Genomic DNA, 19,108 nt, shown 5'->3' with positions numbered 1-19,108 from the left:
AAAATTAAGCCCAACACATTCTTCAAATGTGAAGCATCAGTTTATTCAGAATAATATAAAATGAAAGAACAGCAACACTCAGCCAGTTTTTTTTACACTGTAAATCTAGTCTAACGTTCTTCTGGAGTCTTCAGTGAGGCCTAGGTGTTAGTTGTGATTATATTCATTCTGTATGATTATTTTAGGATAATGTTAGTCAGATGTGTAGGAGACTGAAGATTTTAGAGCAATTTTTAGTTCAGGTCTTCCAAGCTGCTATTACAGATGCTATTCATGCAGACCTGCTTTACTTGGCTTGGAGGTGTTTCCCATCTCCCAAAATTAGAAAAGCTAGGTTAGGACATCACTTTTTATATTGTACCACCCTTCAACTCTATTATCTTCACCTACAGCCTGACAGTCTCATTTCAAACTTTGTGTGACCTTACAATAGTTTGAAAGAGATAATAATCCACAGGGCTACAGGAAATGATGCTGCTGTTTCAATAAGTTAGTCCTTCACAGAGACACTACTCAGGAAGAGATTCTTCTCCCTGTAGTAGGCGACAAACAAATGGAGGAAATGCTTTGGCAGCTGTAGATAGCTTTCATCTTTAACAGGAAGAAATAGGCTTGGCTCTTCTTAATCTTTGGCCTGAATTCTTGTGTGCTTTTGTAAAGACTTTCACAGGCAGCAGTGGGAGGTGCAGTGTTTAGCATGTTTTGTCTGTGTGCTGAGATCTGGAAAGCGGGCCCAGAAAGCAGGCGGAAATGTGGATGAGCAGAGAGCAGTATGTAGAGGGTGAGGTAAGGGTTTAGGTTGACAAATGAAGGTTTTTTTATAGTTACACTGCTTTCACTCCCACTCCTTTTGCCCAATCTGAAGGGAAAAGACACAACCCAAAGGAGACCAAATTAGGAAGTTTGCACAGAGGATTTTAGGGTTACCTTCAAGACAGACTTGGGATCATTGGAATTCCTGTCTTAGCACCTTGCTGGAGAAATTGGAGTGGAACTGCCTGTTGAGAACCCTTCCTGTGCTGGCTCTGAAGAGCCAGGAAAGGTTTTCAGAACACAGCTCATGTGTGGTTAGATCGGTCATTAGTATCCGTTCCATCAGGAGTCTGTACTGCTGTATTTCCCTGCTGGTGAAATGACCAATCTTGGGCAAACATCTCTGCTTCTTTTGCCACTGTCACCTGTTTTTGTTGCCTCACAATTACAGATTAGGAATGATGCTTTCTTTCCTCTCATAAGGAAGGAGAGACTTCCTTCCTCATATAAGAGTGTGAAAAAAGTGGAAAATTGAATCCCAAGACTCTCCAAGGCCAGGGACTCTCCAACCTGCTGATTTTAAAGCTTCCCTATTTTCTATTGATACAGCATCAGAGAAACAGCCTTGTGCAGTTTTAAACACCTTGTGCTGGTGTTATGTTCTAATGCTCACCTAAAAACTTTATTTTTGAGGGGAAAATAATGATTTGGTACATTTCATTCAACTGAGGAAATCTGCATGGAAAGAATATTTTCCAGGGAACCTAATTTTTAATTTTTTAATTAGTATGTTGTTCAGAGTATGGTATGTTTAGTATTTAAGTGTCAAGATACTTGTAATGCTTAGGGTTTTTTTGTAAGTGTTTTAGAGGCATCTGCAGAACGTTCTTATTGGCAGTCTCACAGATTGCTACAGAAATAAAAGGTGTATATTGGGCACTGCCAGGTGTGTGTGAGGGTATCTAAATGCACATATATATTTGTGTGTGTATTTAAAATGCCTCCCATGTGCAAGTATTAAACACATCCTCTTGGGGATTGCACTGTGACTTGCATACTTGGAGGCAAAGGCTCTGAATAAAGAAGAACCTATCCAGAATAGAGTGAAATTAGCTGCAGTTGCTGTGGGTTTTCAAAGCAACAGCAACAGTCAGAATCTGGCCTAAGTAATTAACTTACGAAGCATGGAAAGGAAAAGCAGCATGTGGAAGATATAATTAATAGGAACATATAACAGTCAGCTCTCACATAATAAATTGGCAGCTATGCCTGAGGTAACTGCCTTTTATTTGCAAAATGCTGTTGGAATTTTTAAAAAGTAATTGCACATTTTCTTCCATTTCCACATGGTCACAGAGAACTTAGTACAGTACAAATACCAACAGGAATGCAATAAAATCATCGCTGTTGTTTGTTTTTCTTGCTCAGGGCTATGATCTTATTTGAACCAATGTCCAAAGAAAAGGAGGAAGACATTCTAGCTCAGGAAAAGACAAGTGGCAAAACATTTTAGTGAGGTTTAATATGGAATAATCTAAAAGGACAAGGCAAAACCAACCAGAATAAATAACAGTAAATGGCCAGATATCTATTTGCAGAACAGATTTAGTATTGTGTCCTCCTGACTCAAGTAAATAATGGTTAAGATAAATGTTCTGAAATTCTTCCATTTTGGAGGCTTGAATTTTCTGCATCTGAAGGTTTACTGCAGCTTTTCCTGTAGAGCAAGCGTGACTTCTTTGGGTACACCACAGATGCTGGCAGATCATTCTACCTCTTGCCTAGTGCAGAGCTCTGGAAGGCTTTGGGATGGCATGAAGACTCCCCACAGGCAGCTGCTGCTTCAGCTGCCTCCAGCAGCCTGCTGCAAAATGCAGAGCTGCTGTCCTGCTCCAAACATTTGCAACAGGAAACTGAGGAGGGCTTGCAACTGAGGTTTGCTGCTCTGCCCAAAACATATAAGTTACTAGACTTCTTAATTGCCATTTCCAGGCTTCTCGGTAGTAGAGGGAACTGCATGCCACTCCTGCTACCTGGTATATGTGATTCCTGTCTGTACCCAACTGGGAATTTATATTACTGCTTTGTCAGTTTCGGCTCTCTTTTGGTTTTAAGCAATCTGACTGCCATCACTGCAATAGCAGGGAGGAAAAGGGAAGTCCAAATCTATTCTATTGTAAATGTGAAGAGGATCTAGCCTATTTTGTCTGTGAGTGAAAGAGGATGGGATCTTGTTGTAACCACCTAACACTGGACAGTTCTAACACCATAAATGTGATTAGAAGCTTTACTCTGTTTAAAATTGAACAGCCGGAAGACCAGGAAATAGAGTTTGCTGGGAAATATTTCTGCTCTAACCAGTCTCTGTGCTGATGACCCCAGGGGATCTTGCATTTGCTGCAGGCTGAGTCTAGTAGGCAGTTTGTTGCTGAACGAAGACTTTAAATAGATAGCGAGTTTAAAAAAAGTACATCCTGCAATTCTTGTGCTGATGAATTTAGAATGATGTTCCAGCAAGCTCAGTACACTCCAAATTAATTAGCAGTGATCCTTTTAACAGGATAATTACTATATCAGCAAGTGGTAAACTCAAAATGAATACAAGTAGTCCCGGCTCGCAACCACAAGGAAGAGCTGTGTTGTGGTTCTACCTATTCTAAATTCATCCCAGTGTGAAAGGTTTTAGACAGCACAGCTCGTCATCAGAGCTGTCACTTTTTTACCTCTAGACTTGAATTAAAATCCTAAATGAAGTTGCATTCCACTCTCCATATGTCTAACTCACAACACCATGGAAGTAGCGATTGGCTTTTTAAAATTGCTACTGGAAAAAGGCCGAAAATAAGGAGAGAAGGAAGTGTTGCACATTATTACTGCTGTATAAATGGTAGGAAGGGCTGTGAAATATATGATACTTCCTTATGGCTGTGCATTTTCTTCTTTCATAATGGAAGGGTCTTATCCTGCATAGTACAGTAAGAACTCACAAGTATAAACACATGCTCGTATCTTTGGTGTTTGGACTTTTTTTAAACAGGTTCATCTTTCAAAGAATAGATGTGGTTGCTTATCAGGCTGTGGATAAATAAGTATATGACTGCTGCAGTGATGGTAGAAACACTTTTATTCATTCCTGAAACCAGATTCTGGTTTTAGAGAGCTGAGGCTTTAGAAAATAAGGTTTAATTGGGTACTTTTAATATGGGCAATTACCTTAATTAGGTCGCTCTATATGCTTTTCTGGTCTCTTTCAGAATGCAAGCAGAAATCTATAGAAGCACCTGCCATTTTCTGTGGGAATATAAGTTTTAGGCAGACTTTCACAAATCACTTATCTTACTTTCAGCTTCTCTAAGCTAAGTCCAGCAAAGTCAATGGTCTTACACAGATCTCAGGTGTGCTCCTGGGAGAAATTGGGGCCCAGGTTGTTCACTCCAAATGTGAAAGTAGTAAATTATAAATTTTAGCCATTTCTTAAAAATGGATCATGACACTCACCAGACCAGACAATCTCTCAGGTTATTGCATGGGAGCTTGTGGTGCTTTATGAAACGTGGAGTGCCTGCCTGAATCCTTTGGCTTAGATTGCCTTGAGCAGCACTGCCATCTTCTTTCTAGAGAGACTATATTTCTGGGTCAGGCCACTTTTAAAAATCATACAAAATGGAGACATTTAAAAAATGGTCTCAACTGTAAGAACAGTAAAATCAAGAGGGAAAAGAAGTATTTACAAATATTTTGGTGAGGTTTTGTCCATGTGTGTTCTAACAGGTAGAAATAGAAAGGCAAGCAACTCTGTAGAAAATGCCTGTAGCAAATGCAGTTGTCTTCTAATGATCCAGGGGACTGCTTTTTATGTTTTGTTAAGGTTTAGGTTATTCAGACCATGCAGGTTGTAAGAGTCTTTTGTATGCAGTTTTGTGGTGTTGCATAGTTCTTAACTGAATCCAGCCAAAGATGAGGTAACATCTGAAGAAGGTTTTCTTAAATTCCTGGAATGAGCAACGTTCCCATGTCACAGTAACAGCAGTAACACGCCCACACAGTTGTTGCTGCTGAAGTTGCTCCTGTGCACAGTGAACATACTGTTCATCACACTCTAGCTATAGCCCAACCATTCTAGTAGAGCTCAATGGTTTTGAGCTTCCCATAAAGGACAGGCTTGTCCTTCTACTTGAATACATGCAAGTACATAGGTCAGCACAGTGCCACCAATGGTAATAACCAATCTTGTTAGTGCTCCCAACCTTTCTTGATACTACAAACTATGGCTACAAAATCCCTGTGAGTAATATAATACGGAACTAGTCAAAACCCACCATACAAATGGATTTTTAAAAAGTCCCATTTCTATGAATTTTCTTGAGAAAATTCCCCTACAATTTAGAAGAAATTAATGTTCTCTTAGTGGAAAAGATCACTTAGGCACTCAAGGTGTATTTGATCATAGAAACAGGCAAAGCCCTTCTGAAGAAACTGCGGGAAATGCAACCTCTTCCAAGTCAATAATGGCTCAGTGATCTTCTGATGGAGCTTGGGATTCCTCTTTTGGAGGGAAAGCAACAAACTCTTTCATTTCGTTCTCTTGGTGACCAGTAGCATGAGCACGAGCTTCATAAGGCTCACATGGGCAGCAACAGACTTCTCCTTTCCTGCTCTTCTGCAGAACGGTAGCACGGAAGTCTAACGTTATCACTGCCAGCCGATACAACTGTAGAGTAACAACTAAGATATTCTTAGCTGTAAAAAATACCAGCATCTGATTGAATATTCTGAAGTGGCCCATCAGAATTGAACGCACAATGAAGAAGGGGCCGTCCTGTATGAAAAGGCTGACCCCAATGTTCCAGAGTTCCGCGCTGTACCTGCATAGCAGCAGGCTGGGGATCCGCCTGGCCGGTGCGCTTGGTTTGCAGCCAATATGCTGTACTGGAAGTAGAACAGTTATGTTAAAACAACTTTGTGAAGTAGAGCCAGGGTTGGCCTAAAGGGCACTCACAATACAGGGTACCCTGGATTATAAATGCATTCAACTGCAAACTATGCAAGATACAGCACATCCAGTTTCTGGGATGTTTTTCAGCAAAACACACTAAACTCATCTGAGGCACTTATGTGGTCTGGCAAACAGGACTAAAACCCACTTCCTCTTTTGTATCTCTCAAACATACTAGTATTTATACACTTCTACAACAAGAAGCAGAAAATCACCTAATGATTCTTCACAACTTCCCTAGATTTTTGGTTGGTTTTTTTTTTTGTGGTTAATCAACATGCCAGAGCAGTATATATCCTTAAGAAAAAAACCAACTGTGCTGAATAGGGACAGCCAGTGCTGTAGCATTTCATTTTGTTCCAGGCTAAGACCTTGCTTTTAAAAGAGTCACCAGATAGCCATTGCTTTTTTCATGTGTCATAGTAAGAATAAGGCCTGTCAGTGCCAGGCAGTATTGAGCATTATGAGGTTTCTGTCTGCCATGTAAGGCTCGAGGCACAGTTAACTTGTTCTTAGCCTTGTGGGCATCAATTTCACACAACTGCTGGAACTTGCATGCATGGGTTCCCCTTGCCTGTAAAGGTGGTGGTGGGCTCAAATGCTCTCTATGGTGTAGTGCCTGGAGAGGGACCATCAGAAGGGTTTGTGGGGGTAACTATGGCTGTCTCTTATGAAAATACACGAAGCTTAATTAACCTGTCTCTTGGACAGGGAGATTTCACTGGTTTAAAAAGCATCGCTACTTGTGATGCAGTAACAACCACCAAACATTCCAACTTGCCAAAAGAATTCTATTGTTTGAGTCAATGCTGGGGTTGAGGAAGAAACAGATGAGACTCAAATGGAAAATGAGTTGTAAAATGTAGAAATTTGCTGAATCCATTAGGCAAAGCTTCAGCAGCAGCTAATTTTTTAATACGCTTCTGTTCCTTTGCTGTTTAATAGTCCTAACTGCACTGCTGTAATCTAATCATAAGTGCCTAAAAATTTCTTTTACGTCATGTTTGGTGTGTGAGTAAACATTCTGATGCTTGAACAAAAAGTACTATCTGTGCAACTCTATAGAACTGCCTAAAATAAACTGTACCCCCAATAATTTCAGGAAAACGTGTGTTCAGTAATTTAATTTTTGACTGGAAAATGTAATTAAATAAGTGGAAAAGCAACAGCTAGAGAAAGAAATTAACAGATTAAGTTCTATTTGAGTTTATTTGGGTGGTGGTGATGTGTATAGGATGTTTTTTATTTGGTTGGTTGAGTTTTTTAAACCTGAGTGCTGTGCATCTTTAATAGAATATATTTTACCAGTAGCAGGAATTTTAGCTATGGTAAATCTGAAATGTGATTGCATCAGATTTTTTAGGAGGTAAGCTGCTGAGCTGAAATGCTGAAGTATTTTTATAACTTCCCTGTTGGAAACAAAGCCTAGCACTGTCAATTAAGAAAGGACTAATGAACAAAATAATATTCCAGGAATTTTAAATTTATTATTTTAGTTAGTGTGTCAGCCTAGAAATCTATTTTGTATGAGTGCTAGTGAGGATAATGCATTTTTGGACTTCTGTAGTTGTTGCAAACTTGTAGTGATTGGAGACCAAAATGGTTGGAACAGATGATGATCCAGACAGCTTTCATTGTTTTTCTTGCACATGGAGAAGCCCTTTCTGCCCAGGGACAAACAGCCCTGAGCTGGGTGAACGGCTGGGCCTTTTAGATTTAGAGTCCCAACATCATATGGTCCTTTAGGTTTCCTGTGAACAGGTAATTTCTCCTGTGCTTCTGGCTGTGCTGTTCTGTTGTTCACAATTGCCTGTCTCTCTGTGGGGTCTAGTAACCCACCCAAATTTGAGCCATAATAGACCAGATCTAACTTGAGAACTCACGTAGTGAAGCTTAATGCAGTAACAGGCAACTGGAGTAAAACAATAGTGCAATCCTTTTTTCCTTTTCCTGAAAGTAGAGCTCTATCAGAGAGATCAGAGGTTAGCCAGAAACAAGTGTTTCCTCAAAAGAAACCACAATGAGCTTTCTTCAAAAGCTGTTGTCATATAGGTTCCTCTCCACCAGAAGTCCTTGGTACAGCCTGTAGTGTGTGCACAGCCACAAGATGTACCAGCAAAAACTTAAAAGCATTTATTTCTTTTCTTGTCTACATGCAAGTACTAACCTGCAAGATCGAGTGGAAACTGTAACATACTCCAGGTCCATACAGCAAGAATTGAATTTATGAGAGCGTAATTCTTCCTATGGGAAGGGAAAAAGTGATAACAATGAAGATGCAATTTCCTCATGTGATCACAAAAATGCTTCCTGTATTGTTTGGAATGTCATTTGAAGGGTGGGTGAGTGAAGCAGTGATTGATTGATGTGTGCTTTTATGATGCAATGCTAAGGAAAACAGAAGCACCTTTTCGTATGGAATATTTGCTGTTAAGGCTTACATGTTCCAGCTGTGTAATTACACTAAATATCTGAAGCTAATGTTATAATAATAAGTATGTGAGAATAGACTCTATGGCTCAGAGGGGATATCTTTACCCTTGTAGGGATTACACGTTCCTTGTAAGCCTGAAGCTTCTCTACCAAGTGGGAAGGATACTTTTCCTCTAAAAGGCTCTAAAAGCATTGCTATGATATTTACAAAAAATAAAATAGTATTTGTTTGAGAGGATGAACCTCTTCTGTGCCTCTTTCGTTATGACGGATGTTCACAGCTCATGTCTCAGCAGCGTGAGGGGGAGGTGAGCTTACTTCCTCTGGGAGAGATCACAATGTTGAAAATTCACACCAGACTGTGCCGTTCCCCTTCTTCTTATCTTTGAACACTTTGTCATTCTATCATGAAGTACATATGAGATAACCAAAGGAGCAACTTGGATAATGAATCACTTAGGCCAGCTCTAGTTGCTTCCTTGCCCATCTAAAGCAATTCATTAACCTGAAGGAGGCTTACTGTGTATCCAGTGTTTCAGCTCCTGTAGCCATAAGAACTGATGCTGCCTGGCAGTTAGGCTGCTTGTTTGGCTCTCTTTCATTGTGATGAGGTGACATGCTTCTCTGCCGGCAACACTTGAGTAATCCCTAACAAAGCTCACAGGACTTAGGCCTTTCAACAGAGGGAAAGGCAAGAGCAGGCACACAGAGCCCTTGAACGTAGCCTTCTGTTTCCTACGGGAAACGCGGTTCCACCACTCTGAACACTGCACATCACACAAATATCTTGCACTGTGCAAGTTATTTACGTCAGCAAAAAATCCTTACCGAACATCCTCAATGTCCAAGGTTTCACTAGCAAATTCAAGTATATCTGCTGCTGTTCCCACAAACATGAGAAGCAGCTGAGACAATTGATCCCGGGTGATTTCAACTCCAATGGGGAGAAGCCATCTCCCAACTACTAGTAGCAGTAGAAAAGTCTGGTGGAGGGCCAGTGTCCATACAGTCTCACAGATTGTGGAGAGCTGGTTGACAAAGACTTTAGCCTGTTTAAAAGACAACAATAATATACTGTAACTTCAGGAGACTGATGTTATAGGTACCTTCAGAGACTGTATTTGTCCTTGAGCCTGCTTTTGTTCTCTTTCACATTGTATGAGAGCAAATAATTTCCATCTGGCAGGCCTGGTTTGAAAAAGGCACTTTAATACAAACTTTGGATAATGAATATAAAATCTTTTAAATCAAATCTCTGTGTACTACTCCTCCTGTTCTCACTTTTCAGCTGAGCATTATCCTTTGCAGAATCTTTACCCAGACACCTTCTAAATTCAGTTGCTGAGATTTGCAAGAGAATGACAGGAGCATCTCTTCTTTACACAGAGATTTGTCTTGGCAACAATAGCGAGTATGCAGCATGCTGTATTTTCACAATGTGGTTTTCCAAAGTACAAATATATATAATATATGTCTTGAAGGGTTTTTTTGTTTTACTCACTCTGCAAGGTGCTTATCTCTAATTGTCATAAGATCTCTACTAGAAAGAGGAAAAGGTGTCCCACCGTCTGAATGATGTGGTGATCTGTTCCCTCACTTCCATAATTGCTGTCTCTGGATTGATTGAAGTCTTGGTTGCTGACATTCACCTGAACTGCCCCAGGCTCATTGCCACAGTACTGTTGTGAATAAAAACATGACACGTGTGTAAACATCCCACACAGGGAGCAGATGTGCTCTATGGCTGAGAGTGTCCTGTTTTGCTGAACTGCAGAGGGTTCATTTGTTAAAGGTATCTGATGTTTACAAAGGTCCTCCCTCACTCTTAATGGAATTCCCTTCTTCTTCAGAAGGGAAGAATTCCTCTCATGAGGACAAGAGTGGTGTGTTGGTAGGTTCCTGAGAAAGTACAGGGTTGTACTGCAGAAGAGGATGCAAATGCAAAGGCCGATGGAGTTGGTGACATCTCTGTGCTGCTAACTCTGTACCCTTTGAATGTGATCTGCTTGCAGCTCTCCTAAACTGGCTACTGGGTTCCCTACATGGTCTCTCTTTAGTTAAAACAGTCACATAAGGTAAAAACTGGTCATGGTCAGGCTCTATATTCAAATTTATTCTCAAATATCTGCTTCTCTTTACTATCCAGGAAAAGCTCTCTGAAAATGTCACTGTTTCATTTTTCTGTATGACTTCTCTCAAGGCTGAAAATGAGCTGGGGTATGATATTTGGGTTGTATTCTCCACAACTCCTGCCCCTGCTGTGCCTTATTTTGTAAGGAAATTCATAAGGTGAGAGGTGAAATAAAGGAGTATTTAAGAGAAATAGACCTGTATTGTTGCCTATCCCTTCAAAATAGAAAAAAGGGTGCTTTTACTTTCTCCAAGAACACAGTGATCTGGGAAATTGAGTGTTGCCTAAAACATACTGTTACTCCAACTGCAGTAAACCAGTGGTGGGGCTATGTTCTGTCTGCAGCACTGTCCTGCCCTTCTACCTTCACACCCAAGGCTGGCCCAGGAGCAACTGTGAGGGGCATGGCTCCAAAATCTGTCTTCATAACAACCCCTTAACATCTCTCTTCATTGTAATAAAAAGAAGATAATTAGAAAATCAAACCATGCTGTTACTAAAGACTTTTATCCTGTCCTATTTTTGCCAGAGAACTGCAGATGATTTGCATTTCTCCATTGGGCCCCCCACCATTTTATTGCACAGGGACTGATTTTCTGCAACAATTGGAATGTGTTTGAGAGCATACTGAGTAGCTGTGTTCAGCATAAAGCCTGCCAATGTAAGAGAAACATTTTCCAGCAAATTTCAGATTCTACTTTGATACTTTGCTTGGTCTCTGATAATGTTGTTCAGTATCTGGGTAAATGCTGCCTCTTGACTGACCTTGTGGTAGATAAATTTCCTGTACTTGAAAAATCTGGAAAAAATGTGCTTGTTGCTTTTAGGGTTGGCAGTAAAGAGTCTTAAGCTGAAGGCTTGTCTTATTTGAACAGTGGGTGTGAGAGTCTTGAAAGATTGACACAGATGTGGGGAAGATATTTCCATTTGGAAGAGGGAAGTCTAAAGTTCTGGGCATGGAAACAGTGAGATGGAGGGGCTGGTACTCACTGCCTGGCTACAGTCCTGTAGGGCTAATCTCCCTGGGTTTGCCCTTCAACTAAAGGAGAGAGAAGAAATGGCTTGTTCAGAGGATGTTTTGGAAATGAAATTTAATTGGTGCTCTGGAGAGACATCTATATCTGTTGCCTACAGAAAACCCCTAAAGTCTATGGTGACCCACCCACAAGGTCAAAGTCAGGCTTTCTGAGTTATTTCCACAGGCCGTGTGACACAGTCATCTGAGGAGACCACAACCTAAAAATATTGCATAACTGTCCTAACCACCCCAGAATACTAAGAAGTGAACATCAACAAGTCTGGGTAGGGCAAAGGGATGACTAACCTGTGCAGGAGAAGGAAGGCTTGACTCTGACAGCCTTTGGTTTGTCATTAAGTCTGCATTTAAGCTCCCCCCTCTGGCCCCTTGCCTGGTCTGTCATGGTAAGAGGAAAGCAGCCATGAACCTGTACAGAACTTCACATCCAAGTCTTAGGAGCTGCAGGACTCAGCAGCTCAACTGCTAGAGGTAGGCAGAGGAAACCATGCCATGGCTTGCAGGGGAGCTCTTTTTCTCTTGTTCTAGTGGCACAAAGGTGCAGGAAATACCTCTAAGAAAATTAATTCACATTATTGGTGTGTTTGGTTGGTGTCTTTCCTTTTATGCCATTTTTGTAAGTACTTCCAGCTGAGAAGTGGCTTACCATTTCAGAGCAAGGCTCCGTGATCTTGGACTGAATGGCATGCTCAGGGCCAAGCTCTTCCCAATTGCTTCCAGGCAGGAAATGGAAATCTGCATTTGCAAAGCCAATCCTTTAAGTAGGCTCCTGTTTTTTTCATTTAAGTATGTTCATATCTTGTTTGGGTTTGTTCCTCTCTGAATATTTATTAAGTGGTGATTGTGAAGTGATTCACTTGAAAATTTGGAGAAGAGCCTTTATTTACGTCATGTATATACATGTAAATAGGACTGTTGGTGCCAGGCATATTTACCTAGCGAGTTATGGATGAGCAGTGACTAAATGGGAATGTGACAAGGAGAAAGTGAATATTGTTTTACTGTTTCACAGGCATTGATAAACATGGTTTGCCTTTTTACTACTAGATCCCAGTTAGTCCTAGGTATTGACTGTGTACCTAGCTAAATAAAAATGGTTTTGTTTTCAGGTTTTTTTTCTGTGCAAAGATAAAATAGGAAGAAACTGTACACATTTTATATCGATTCTGGCTTGGCTTACTTCTTTTTGTTTCTTCTGAGATGAAGCTTACATACCCCTGATTCATAAACCATCTAATCAAAATGGAAATGCTGTTGCATGACATGCTGATGTCCCAGTGTGTGGCCTGCAGAGAAGCTCACTGCCAGTGCATGGGGGACACCTGAAACACCAAACTAATTCAGGCAGTTTCTGTTTGCACCTTATTCACAATCTATTATTATCAAATAAAACAGGTTAACTTTTCATAACGGGGCCAGCATTGGGGTGTAAAATTGACACTTGAATATTTGAGTGGAGTACCCTCAACCTATTAATGTGTGTAGAAGCTGAGGACATTTTGGAAGAGTCTAACCCTTCCCTGGAGCAGGCCCTCTGCCAAGCAACAGGTACCTGGCTTGCTGTCTGTGCTTTGCTGCAAACAGTGAGGCTGTCACTATGGAAACACGTGTGATGTCAGAAATTCAAAGCACTCCTGATTGCTTCATTTTGCTCACACAGGAAAGCTGGAATGTAAAACACGAAGAAAAGGTTGCCTAAGCTGTTTTCCAGATTGAAGAATATAATGGGTATGGCAAGGAAGGAATGGTGAAAGATGAAAGATCACTTTGAGGCGTTCATTATGCTATAATTTTAGCTGGTAAGAGAATTCTACCTCAGAATGAGGGTGAGGGAATGGACAGTAATATTCACTAGATCCTCAAAATGTTCAGGTCAAGGTGGTTAAAAATAATTACAAGGTTTACCAAGTATCTGTCTCATTCCTGACTGGAAGCCTGTATCAACTACAGCCCTGGTAGTCAGGTAAGCCCTGCAAAAGGTGGTCAGTTACTGCTTTCTGTAGCAGTGGCACACCAGGCATTTGAAAAGGTAACAGAGCCCTGAGATCCTGTACATTATTATGAAAGAATGTTTGGGTTTTTTTATGGATTAAATGGTTTCAGTTTTCTCGACAGCAGACCGCAATGTTTTCTCTCTGTACAGTTCAATTGAGTTTATCATCTCTCCATAACATATATTTCATCCCCAAATACATTACCACAGAGCAGTAGTTTCTATGTAGCCAGTATTTCACCCTTGATAAATGAATGGTGTTACTTATGTCCAGTTCTGCAGTACACAGAGAGGCAGAATTGCCTCTGTCTTCAGGAAGAGAGACTGCCTATTAGCACCTGCTTTAAGTGACAGCACTGACATGAGCCGCTGATGCTTCCTGGTAAAGATTGAACACGAGATCAAAGTTCTACCACCTTAAAGACCACACACTGTTTTCATAGTGTAAAAGTGTGGATAAAGCAACTGCATAATTACCCATTCTGTTAGCATTTAAATAATGAAAATCCCAGGATTACTTCAGTATTGAGAACTGTACTAGTCTGGGTGCTGTGTTTGAGATTATTTGTTAGGAAGCTGCTTCCCTTCTGGAGGTATTGTTTTTGAATCTGTTAGATTGTGTGTTTCCAGAACTCTCTATCCTATCTCTCCAGGTATAAACTAAGCTGTTAACTTGATATACTCCCTCTTTAATTCACAGTAGCAGTATATCAATAAGAACAAAGTATGCCATGTTCTAACATCATTTTGGGAAATAAACTGCTGCCTTTGACTACAGAATTAGCTTGTTTCTTGGACCAGATTTAACTATGACAAATGTTCTCAATATCCACATTACCTGTCTGTGGCTGTTTAAGGAGATTTGGGAAAACAAGAAGACAATAAATTCCTGCTGCTGTATTTAGAAAAAGCCTCAGGCATTTTCAGTGTAAACACAATTTTGAATATTTGATTATGCTTCTGTGGGCTCTAACAATGTTACAAAGGAGAAAATGAGGCACTAGGTCGTCTTAGTATAATTTATGTATTTTCTTCTGTTACTTTTTGTTCTTGTTCCAATCAGAACTTTTACTGCTGTGGATGTAAGGCACTGCATATATGCAAATGCTAGGACAGACAAAATTTCCTTTTCCCTACATGGAAGTGCTATAGGGACTTGAAACTAGCCTGCATGAGGAGACAGTTGACTCAGTGAGAACTGTTGGGCTAAGTGGCTCTCTTCTGGCCCTAACTGACCCCAAAACATTTGCCCTTAAAAATTTTACCTGTTTTAGTCCTGAATCCAGACCCCCTGCCACTAGATTACTATGCAGCACAAAGAAAGGAAGGATATAAACCTTGTCAGACATATTACCAGGTGAGGTAACAATCTGTGTGTTCTCCTACGTTGCAGCAAGCATGAGGAAACCTGAGTTTAAGACCCCTTTCGCTGATATCTGTCTCCATTTTGACTTGCTTGGAGTTGTGGTATTTGCTTTTAAGTACTCTGAAATTCACTTTATTTTACAAAGGCCTCTAAAGCAATGAAGTTCTTTTACCCTACTGAGCAAGATTCATGCTGGTAACCTGGGGGTGAAAGGCTGTGTTTTTCAAACTTCCTGTCCTCAGTTCTGCAGATAAATACAAATAAATGGTCTCATTTTTAGCTAGGAAAGAGGCTCATTATCTGGTAATTAGGAAGTGCACAATAGTCACAATATAGCTGTAGCTAGATTGGGACACCCACCAATATGAAAGAGAGAACTGGAACAAGACTTAGCAGACTTCTGTCTGCATGCCCAAAGCCAAGCCATCAAATAATGCATCAGTTTCAAACTAGTCCATCTTGTCTCATAATAAATACCTGAGTCCCATGATGAATTTCTAGTAGCCATAGTGATGGTACTATGCAAATCAGATATAAAAATATTGCTGGTGAAAACCTGTGAAGGAAAAGAAAAGGTATCTTGGTAATATGGCACATCATAAATACTTTCCAATGCAGATAATGTTTGGGTATATGGTCTCTTGTGCCTCTGCCATATGGGATATTAAGAAATAGAGTAACTGCAAATAAGAATTGCTATTCTTGCTGGTTTGCTCGTGCTGTGTCAGTATTATAAACAATGGGTTTATCTGTACATCCATTTAAGGTCAAATATGGAAGTTTATTTAAAATCTCTTTTTTAAGAACTGACCAAAGGCACTTCACTGTTTGTATTTCTATCACAGCATCTTCTGTATTTAAAAAGCCTGTAGCTAACATGCTCTTTCTGATTTCATGAAGAGTGAATTAATGCATTGAGTCAGTTCACTGAGTGATGCTGAGATAAAGGCTGTTGTTCACAATCCTGTGCATTGACACAGGAAAGGGAGAAATAGCGTCAGCTTTCCTAAAACAAGCATTGCTTCAGTGTGAGATCTTTTAGTTGCAGGCTGTGCACTTAAAATGGGTTTATGAAAATGTGTCTCAGCCTTGTTTCTCCATTTGTGCAGGCAGTTGTAGAATTTTCTAGTTCTTCTCTCCCTGCCAGTCTTCTGTATAACTTATGTTGATGAAGCTTTATTATCTTCATCTTCTTTACTGGGTTTATTCAGAAGTAATGGACAGGTTTCATGACTCCTTCTGCAGGTAGTTATTCTTGTGAGAGTTGCAGATGTTTTCCTATTAAACACTTGACATTTGATTGGGGTGGCTTTTTTTGGCAATTCTATCCTTTTGGAGTAGGAATGAGGTGCGATGCCACAGATGTTCCATCTAGCTCTGCCACAGTATGGAGTGGGCATTGCTGCAACACCCTGGGACTGGGCAGTGGGGCCCAACTCACAACATTTGCTTGGCTCCTTCTATCCTGCCATTGACACATTCTGCAGTGAATTTAAACTGCTTCTAAGTATGCAACTGCAGCAACATTTTGGTCAAATGCTGTTGCATTTAGTGTTTGTTCCTATGTTGAATGTACCTTTATTTTGGTAATCATAACTTTTCCAGTGGAGATTAAGTACTGAGGAAAACAAAAAAATTCTGCTGCTTAGGGAATTACTGGGTTGCTGAACTGCACTGAAATGTTTCAAACAATCCCCTCTTAGATTAGACTGAAGACAGTCTGGGTTTGGGTTTCATTGCATTTTTTTGTTTTTCAGGGTTGAGGGGGTGTTGTTTGTTTTGGCAGTGGGGGTTTTTTGTTGTTAGATTTTTTTTTTTAAAGAAAAAAAAAGTTAGTGATTCTGTGGGTTTTCAGCCTGATTATTTTGGGAGAGAACACACCTCTCATTTGAATGGAAGAACTAACATTTTACAGTATTTCCTGTAGGACTTGAGCACATGAAAAATCCATCCAGCTGGCAGGTTAGCAATACTGAGCTAATGATAGCACATCAGGCCAAGAGACTTGAGGGGCTTTAACTCTGCCTTTCTTTCAGAAGGAGCAATCTGGAGGAGGTATTACAAGGCTCACAAGAAGACTTTTTCTCCACATGTGCCATTTAATGTTTTATGCTGGTGTAATAAGTAACAGTTCTCTGTCAATAATGAATAGAGAATATGAGGGTGTTGGAGGCAGGAGTCCTGCTGCATAGTCTGCCCCTTGCTTGGATCGGTGACTGTCTGTGGAGGTGTTTCTACAGACGCTGATGTGATGATGCCTGTTCTGAATGTGACTGTTTTCCACTGGAGCAGAATATTATCCTGATGCAAATAGATGCTGGCCATTTGTCTACAGTTCTCACCTATAACGGTACTTTTATTTTGCTGTTTAAAGTGCTGGACCACATCCATTTTCAAAATTTTCTTCTAGATAGATTTAGCCCAGTCTTCTATGTATTCTTCTAACATGGATCTGCTTTCAGTATCTATTTTTGTTTGGATTTTTCAAAACCTGCCATTGAAAGTGTTCCTTCACAAAGATTCTGCTGCTGCCTCCTCTCCCAAAAGAATTGGGTCTGTTCAATCTGCCTGTCTCATAACTGCATTTTGGGCTCTGCTGTTGTTCAATTTTCCAGTGTCCTAGACTTTATCACTGCTTTTATTACATTCAAATTTAGGGCATGGAACTCTTGTGTGAATCGTCAGACAACACTACTTCTGTTATAATGACTTCCACAGGTTGCAATGGGCAGGATTTTAAGAACATGGAAATACTCCAGGGCTCTTTAGTCCTGGATTTTTCTCAGGGCCTGCCTGCAGTTTGAGTTTTTAACAATAAAAGGTCCTAGTGAAATCTTGACAATTAGTTACATGACCGCTTCCTTTTCACAGAGCATTTTGTTTTGGCTGCCTGAGCACTGATGAGCTGTAGATGACAGCAGTAATTCTTTAGATGCATGTAAAACCCCATGTGCTTGGGAAAGCTCTGCGATGACTAACTTTTTTGTTCATTTCTTGGGCAACCTTTCATGCATTAAAGTTCCCCTCTGGAACAGCCTCTCAAATCGAAATATTTAAGCCACTCTTGCTGTATCAAAAGAGTGGTTGCTACTCATCTTTTATTTTTTACCGAGTTTAGGTTCATGCAGTAGCGTGGCATTAGCACTGCTGCATGGAGGAGAGAAGGGGGATACAGTCCTAGGGAAGGAGGTGCAATCCAAGGCACGGCAGGACGGGGTGTGAGATGCAGGGCATTTGCAGGGCTCCCCCGCACCCCTCTGCCCCTCCAGCGCGCAGCCCCGACCCGCTCAGGAGGTGGCTCAGGAGGTGCCCCAGTGCCCCCAGCCCGCTGCAGCCGCAGCCCCGCGGTATCCACCTTTTGCCTGCAGCAAGAGACACACACAGCCAGAGTGGCTCCCGCGTAGTCTGCTGTACAACTGCCCCTCCTGAAAGCCCTCTCTCTGGCAGTGGCCAAAACTCACCAGCTTTCCATCCCTGCCTTCCAGGAGCGGCCGGGGAGCAAACGCGATCCCGGAACGCCTGGCAGCGCCGGGGCCGGGGCAGCCCCTGCTCTCGGGGGGCAGCTTTGCATCTGCAGCGAAGTACATGCAAGGAAGCAAGAGGGGCTCGGCGGGATATGCTCACCATTTGTAGCCTCTGCCTTGCTTAAACTTGAGGGTGAGCCCTGTCTCCAGGCACAGGAGAAGATTGAGCAGTGCCAGCAGCCAGTACTTGGGTTCCTTCTTCACGGCAGTCACTCTCCAGACCCCGATGAGTGAGTGCAACACGAAGAGCAGGCGAGTGACCAGGGCATTGAGCAGCACCATCAGCTCCATGCCGCAGCACCCCCTCCCTTCGCCCCGCACCGCGGGGCCCCGGCGCTTCTAGGAGCCCTGGCAAGTTACCTTGGGAGTCACCGGGAAGCCCGCGCCTCGCCGGCACACAGATCCCTTCTCCTCTTCCATCTCCACAAAGGGGCCCATTATAACAAAAAAGAAACAGCATCGCCCCTCCCCCAGACTTCCTGAAAACTTTTAAAAGGGAAGAAGAAGAAGAAGAAAAAAAAAAAAGATACGCTTCCATGCTGCAGTGGTTTGCGGGCTCGGAACAGCCCTGGCCGGCCCAGGCAGGGGTGGGGAGAATTGTTTCTGTCCCCTCTGTCATCGGCTCAAGGACCAAGTGCGGCGAGGTTTTCCCTCTTGCCCAGTTACAATCGCTCTGCAGCCGCGCTTACTGCTCTCGCCTCGTGCGTTTCCAGCAAAGACACAATGTAAGGCACGATATTAATTTGAATCATTTTTGCTGAAAGCTCCACTGCATTTCTGAGACTGCAAACCAAACCCCTCTTTCTGCTCCCCCTGAAAGAGAATTCATATTTGGGAGCTTTTAAAATCGTTTGTTTAACATTGCAATATAGAAAG

At 41.5% G+C, this 19,108-nt stretch overlaps 1 protein-coding gene across 1 annotated transcript; it reads right to left on the bottom strand.

The window, feature by feature from the left end:
- Positions 1-5,266: 5,266 nt before the first annotated feature.
- TMEM26 (transmembrane protein 26) lies at positions 5,267-18,523 on the bottom strand (the record flags this gene model as incomplete). Its single annotated transcript, XM_082286676.1, has 6 exons — positions 5,267-5,682; positions 7,917-7,993; positions 9,011-9,231; positions 9,748-9,861; positions 15,186-15,264; positions 18,333-18,523. The coding sequence occupies 6 exons, from the start codon at positions 18,521-18,523 to the stop codon at positions 5,267-5,269; spliced, it is 1,098 nt and encodes a 365-aa protein (XP_082142802.1).
- Between the last annotated feature and the right edge of the window lie 585 nt (positions 18,524-19,108).

This window comes from Coloeus monedula (genome assembly GCF_965178545.1).
Source record: "Coloeus monedula genome assembly, chromosome: 8".
Taxonomy (NCBI): domain Eukaryota; kingdom Metazoa; phylum Chordata; class Aves; order Passeriformes; family Corvidae; genus Coloeus; species Coloeus monedula.
This window is presented reverse-complemented; position numbering and strand designations above follow the sequence as displayed.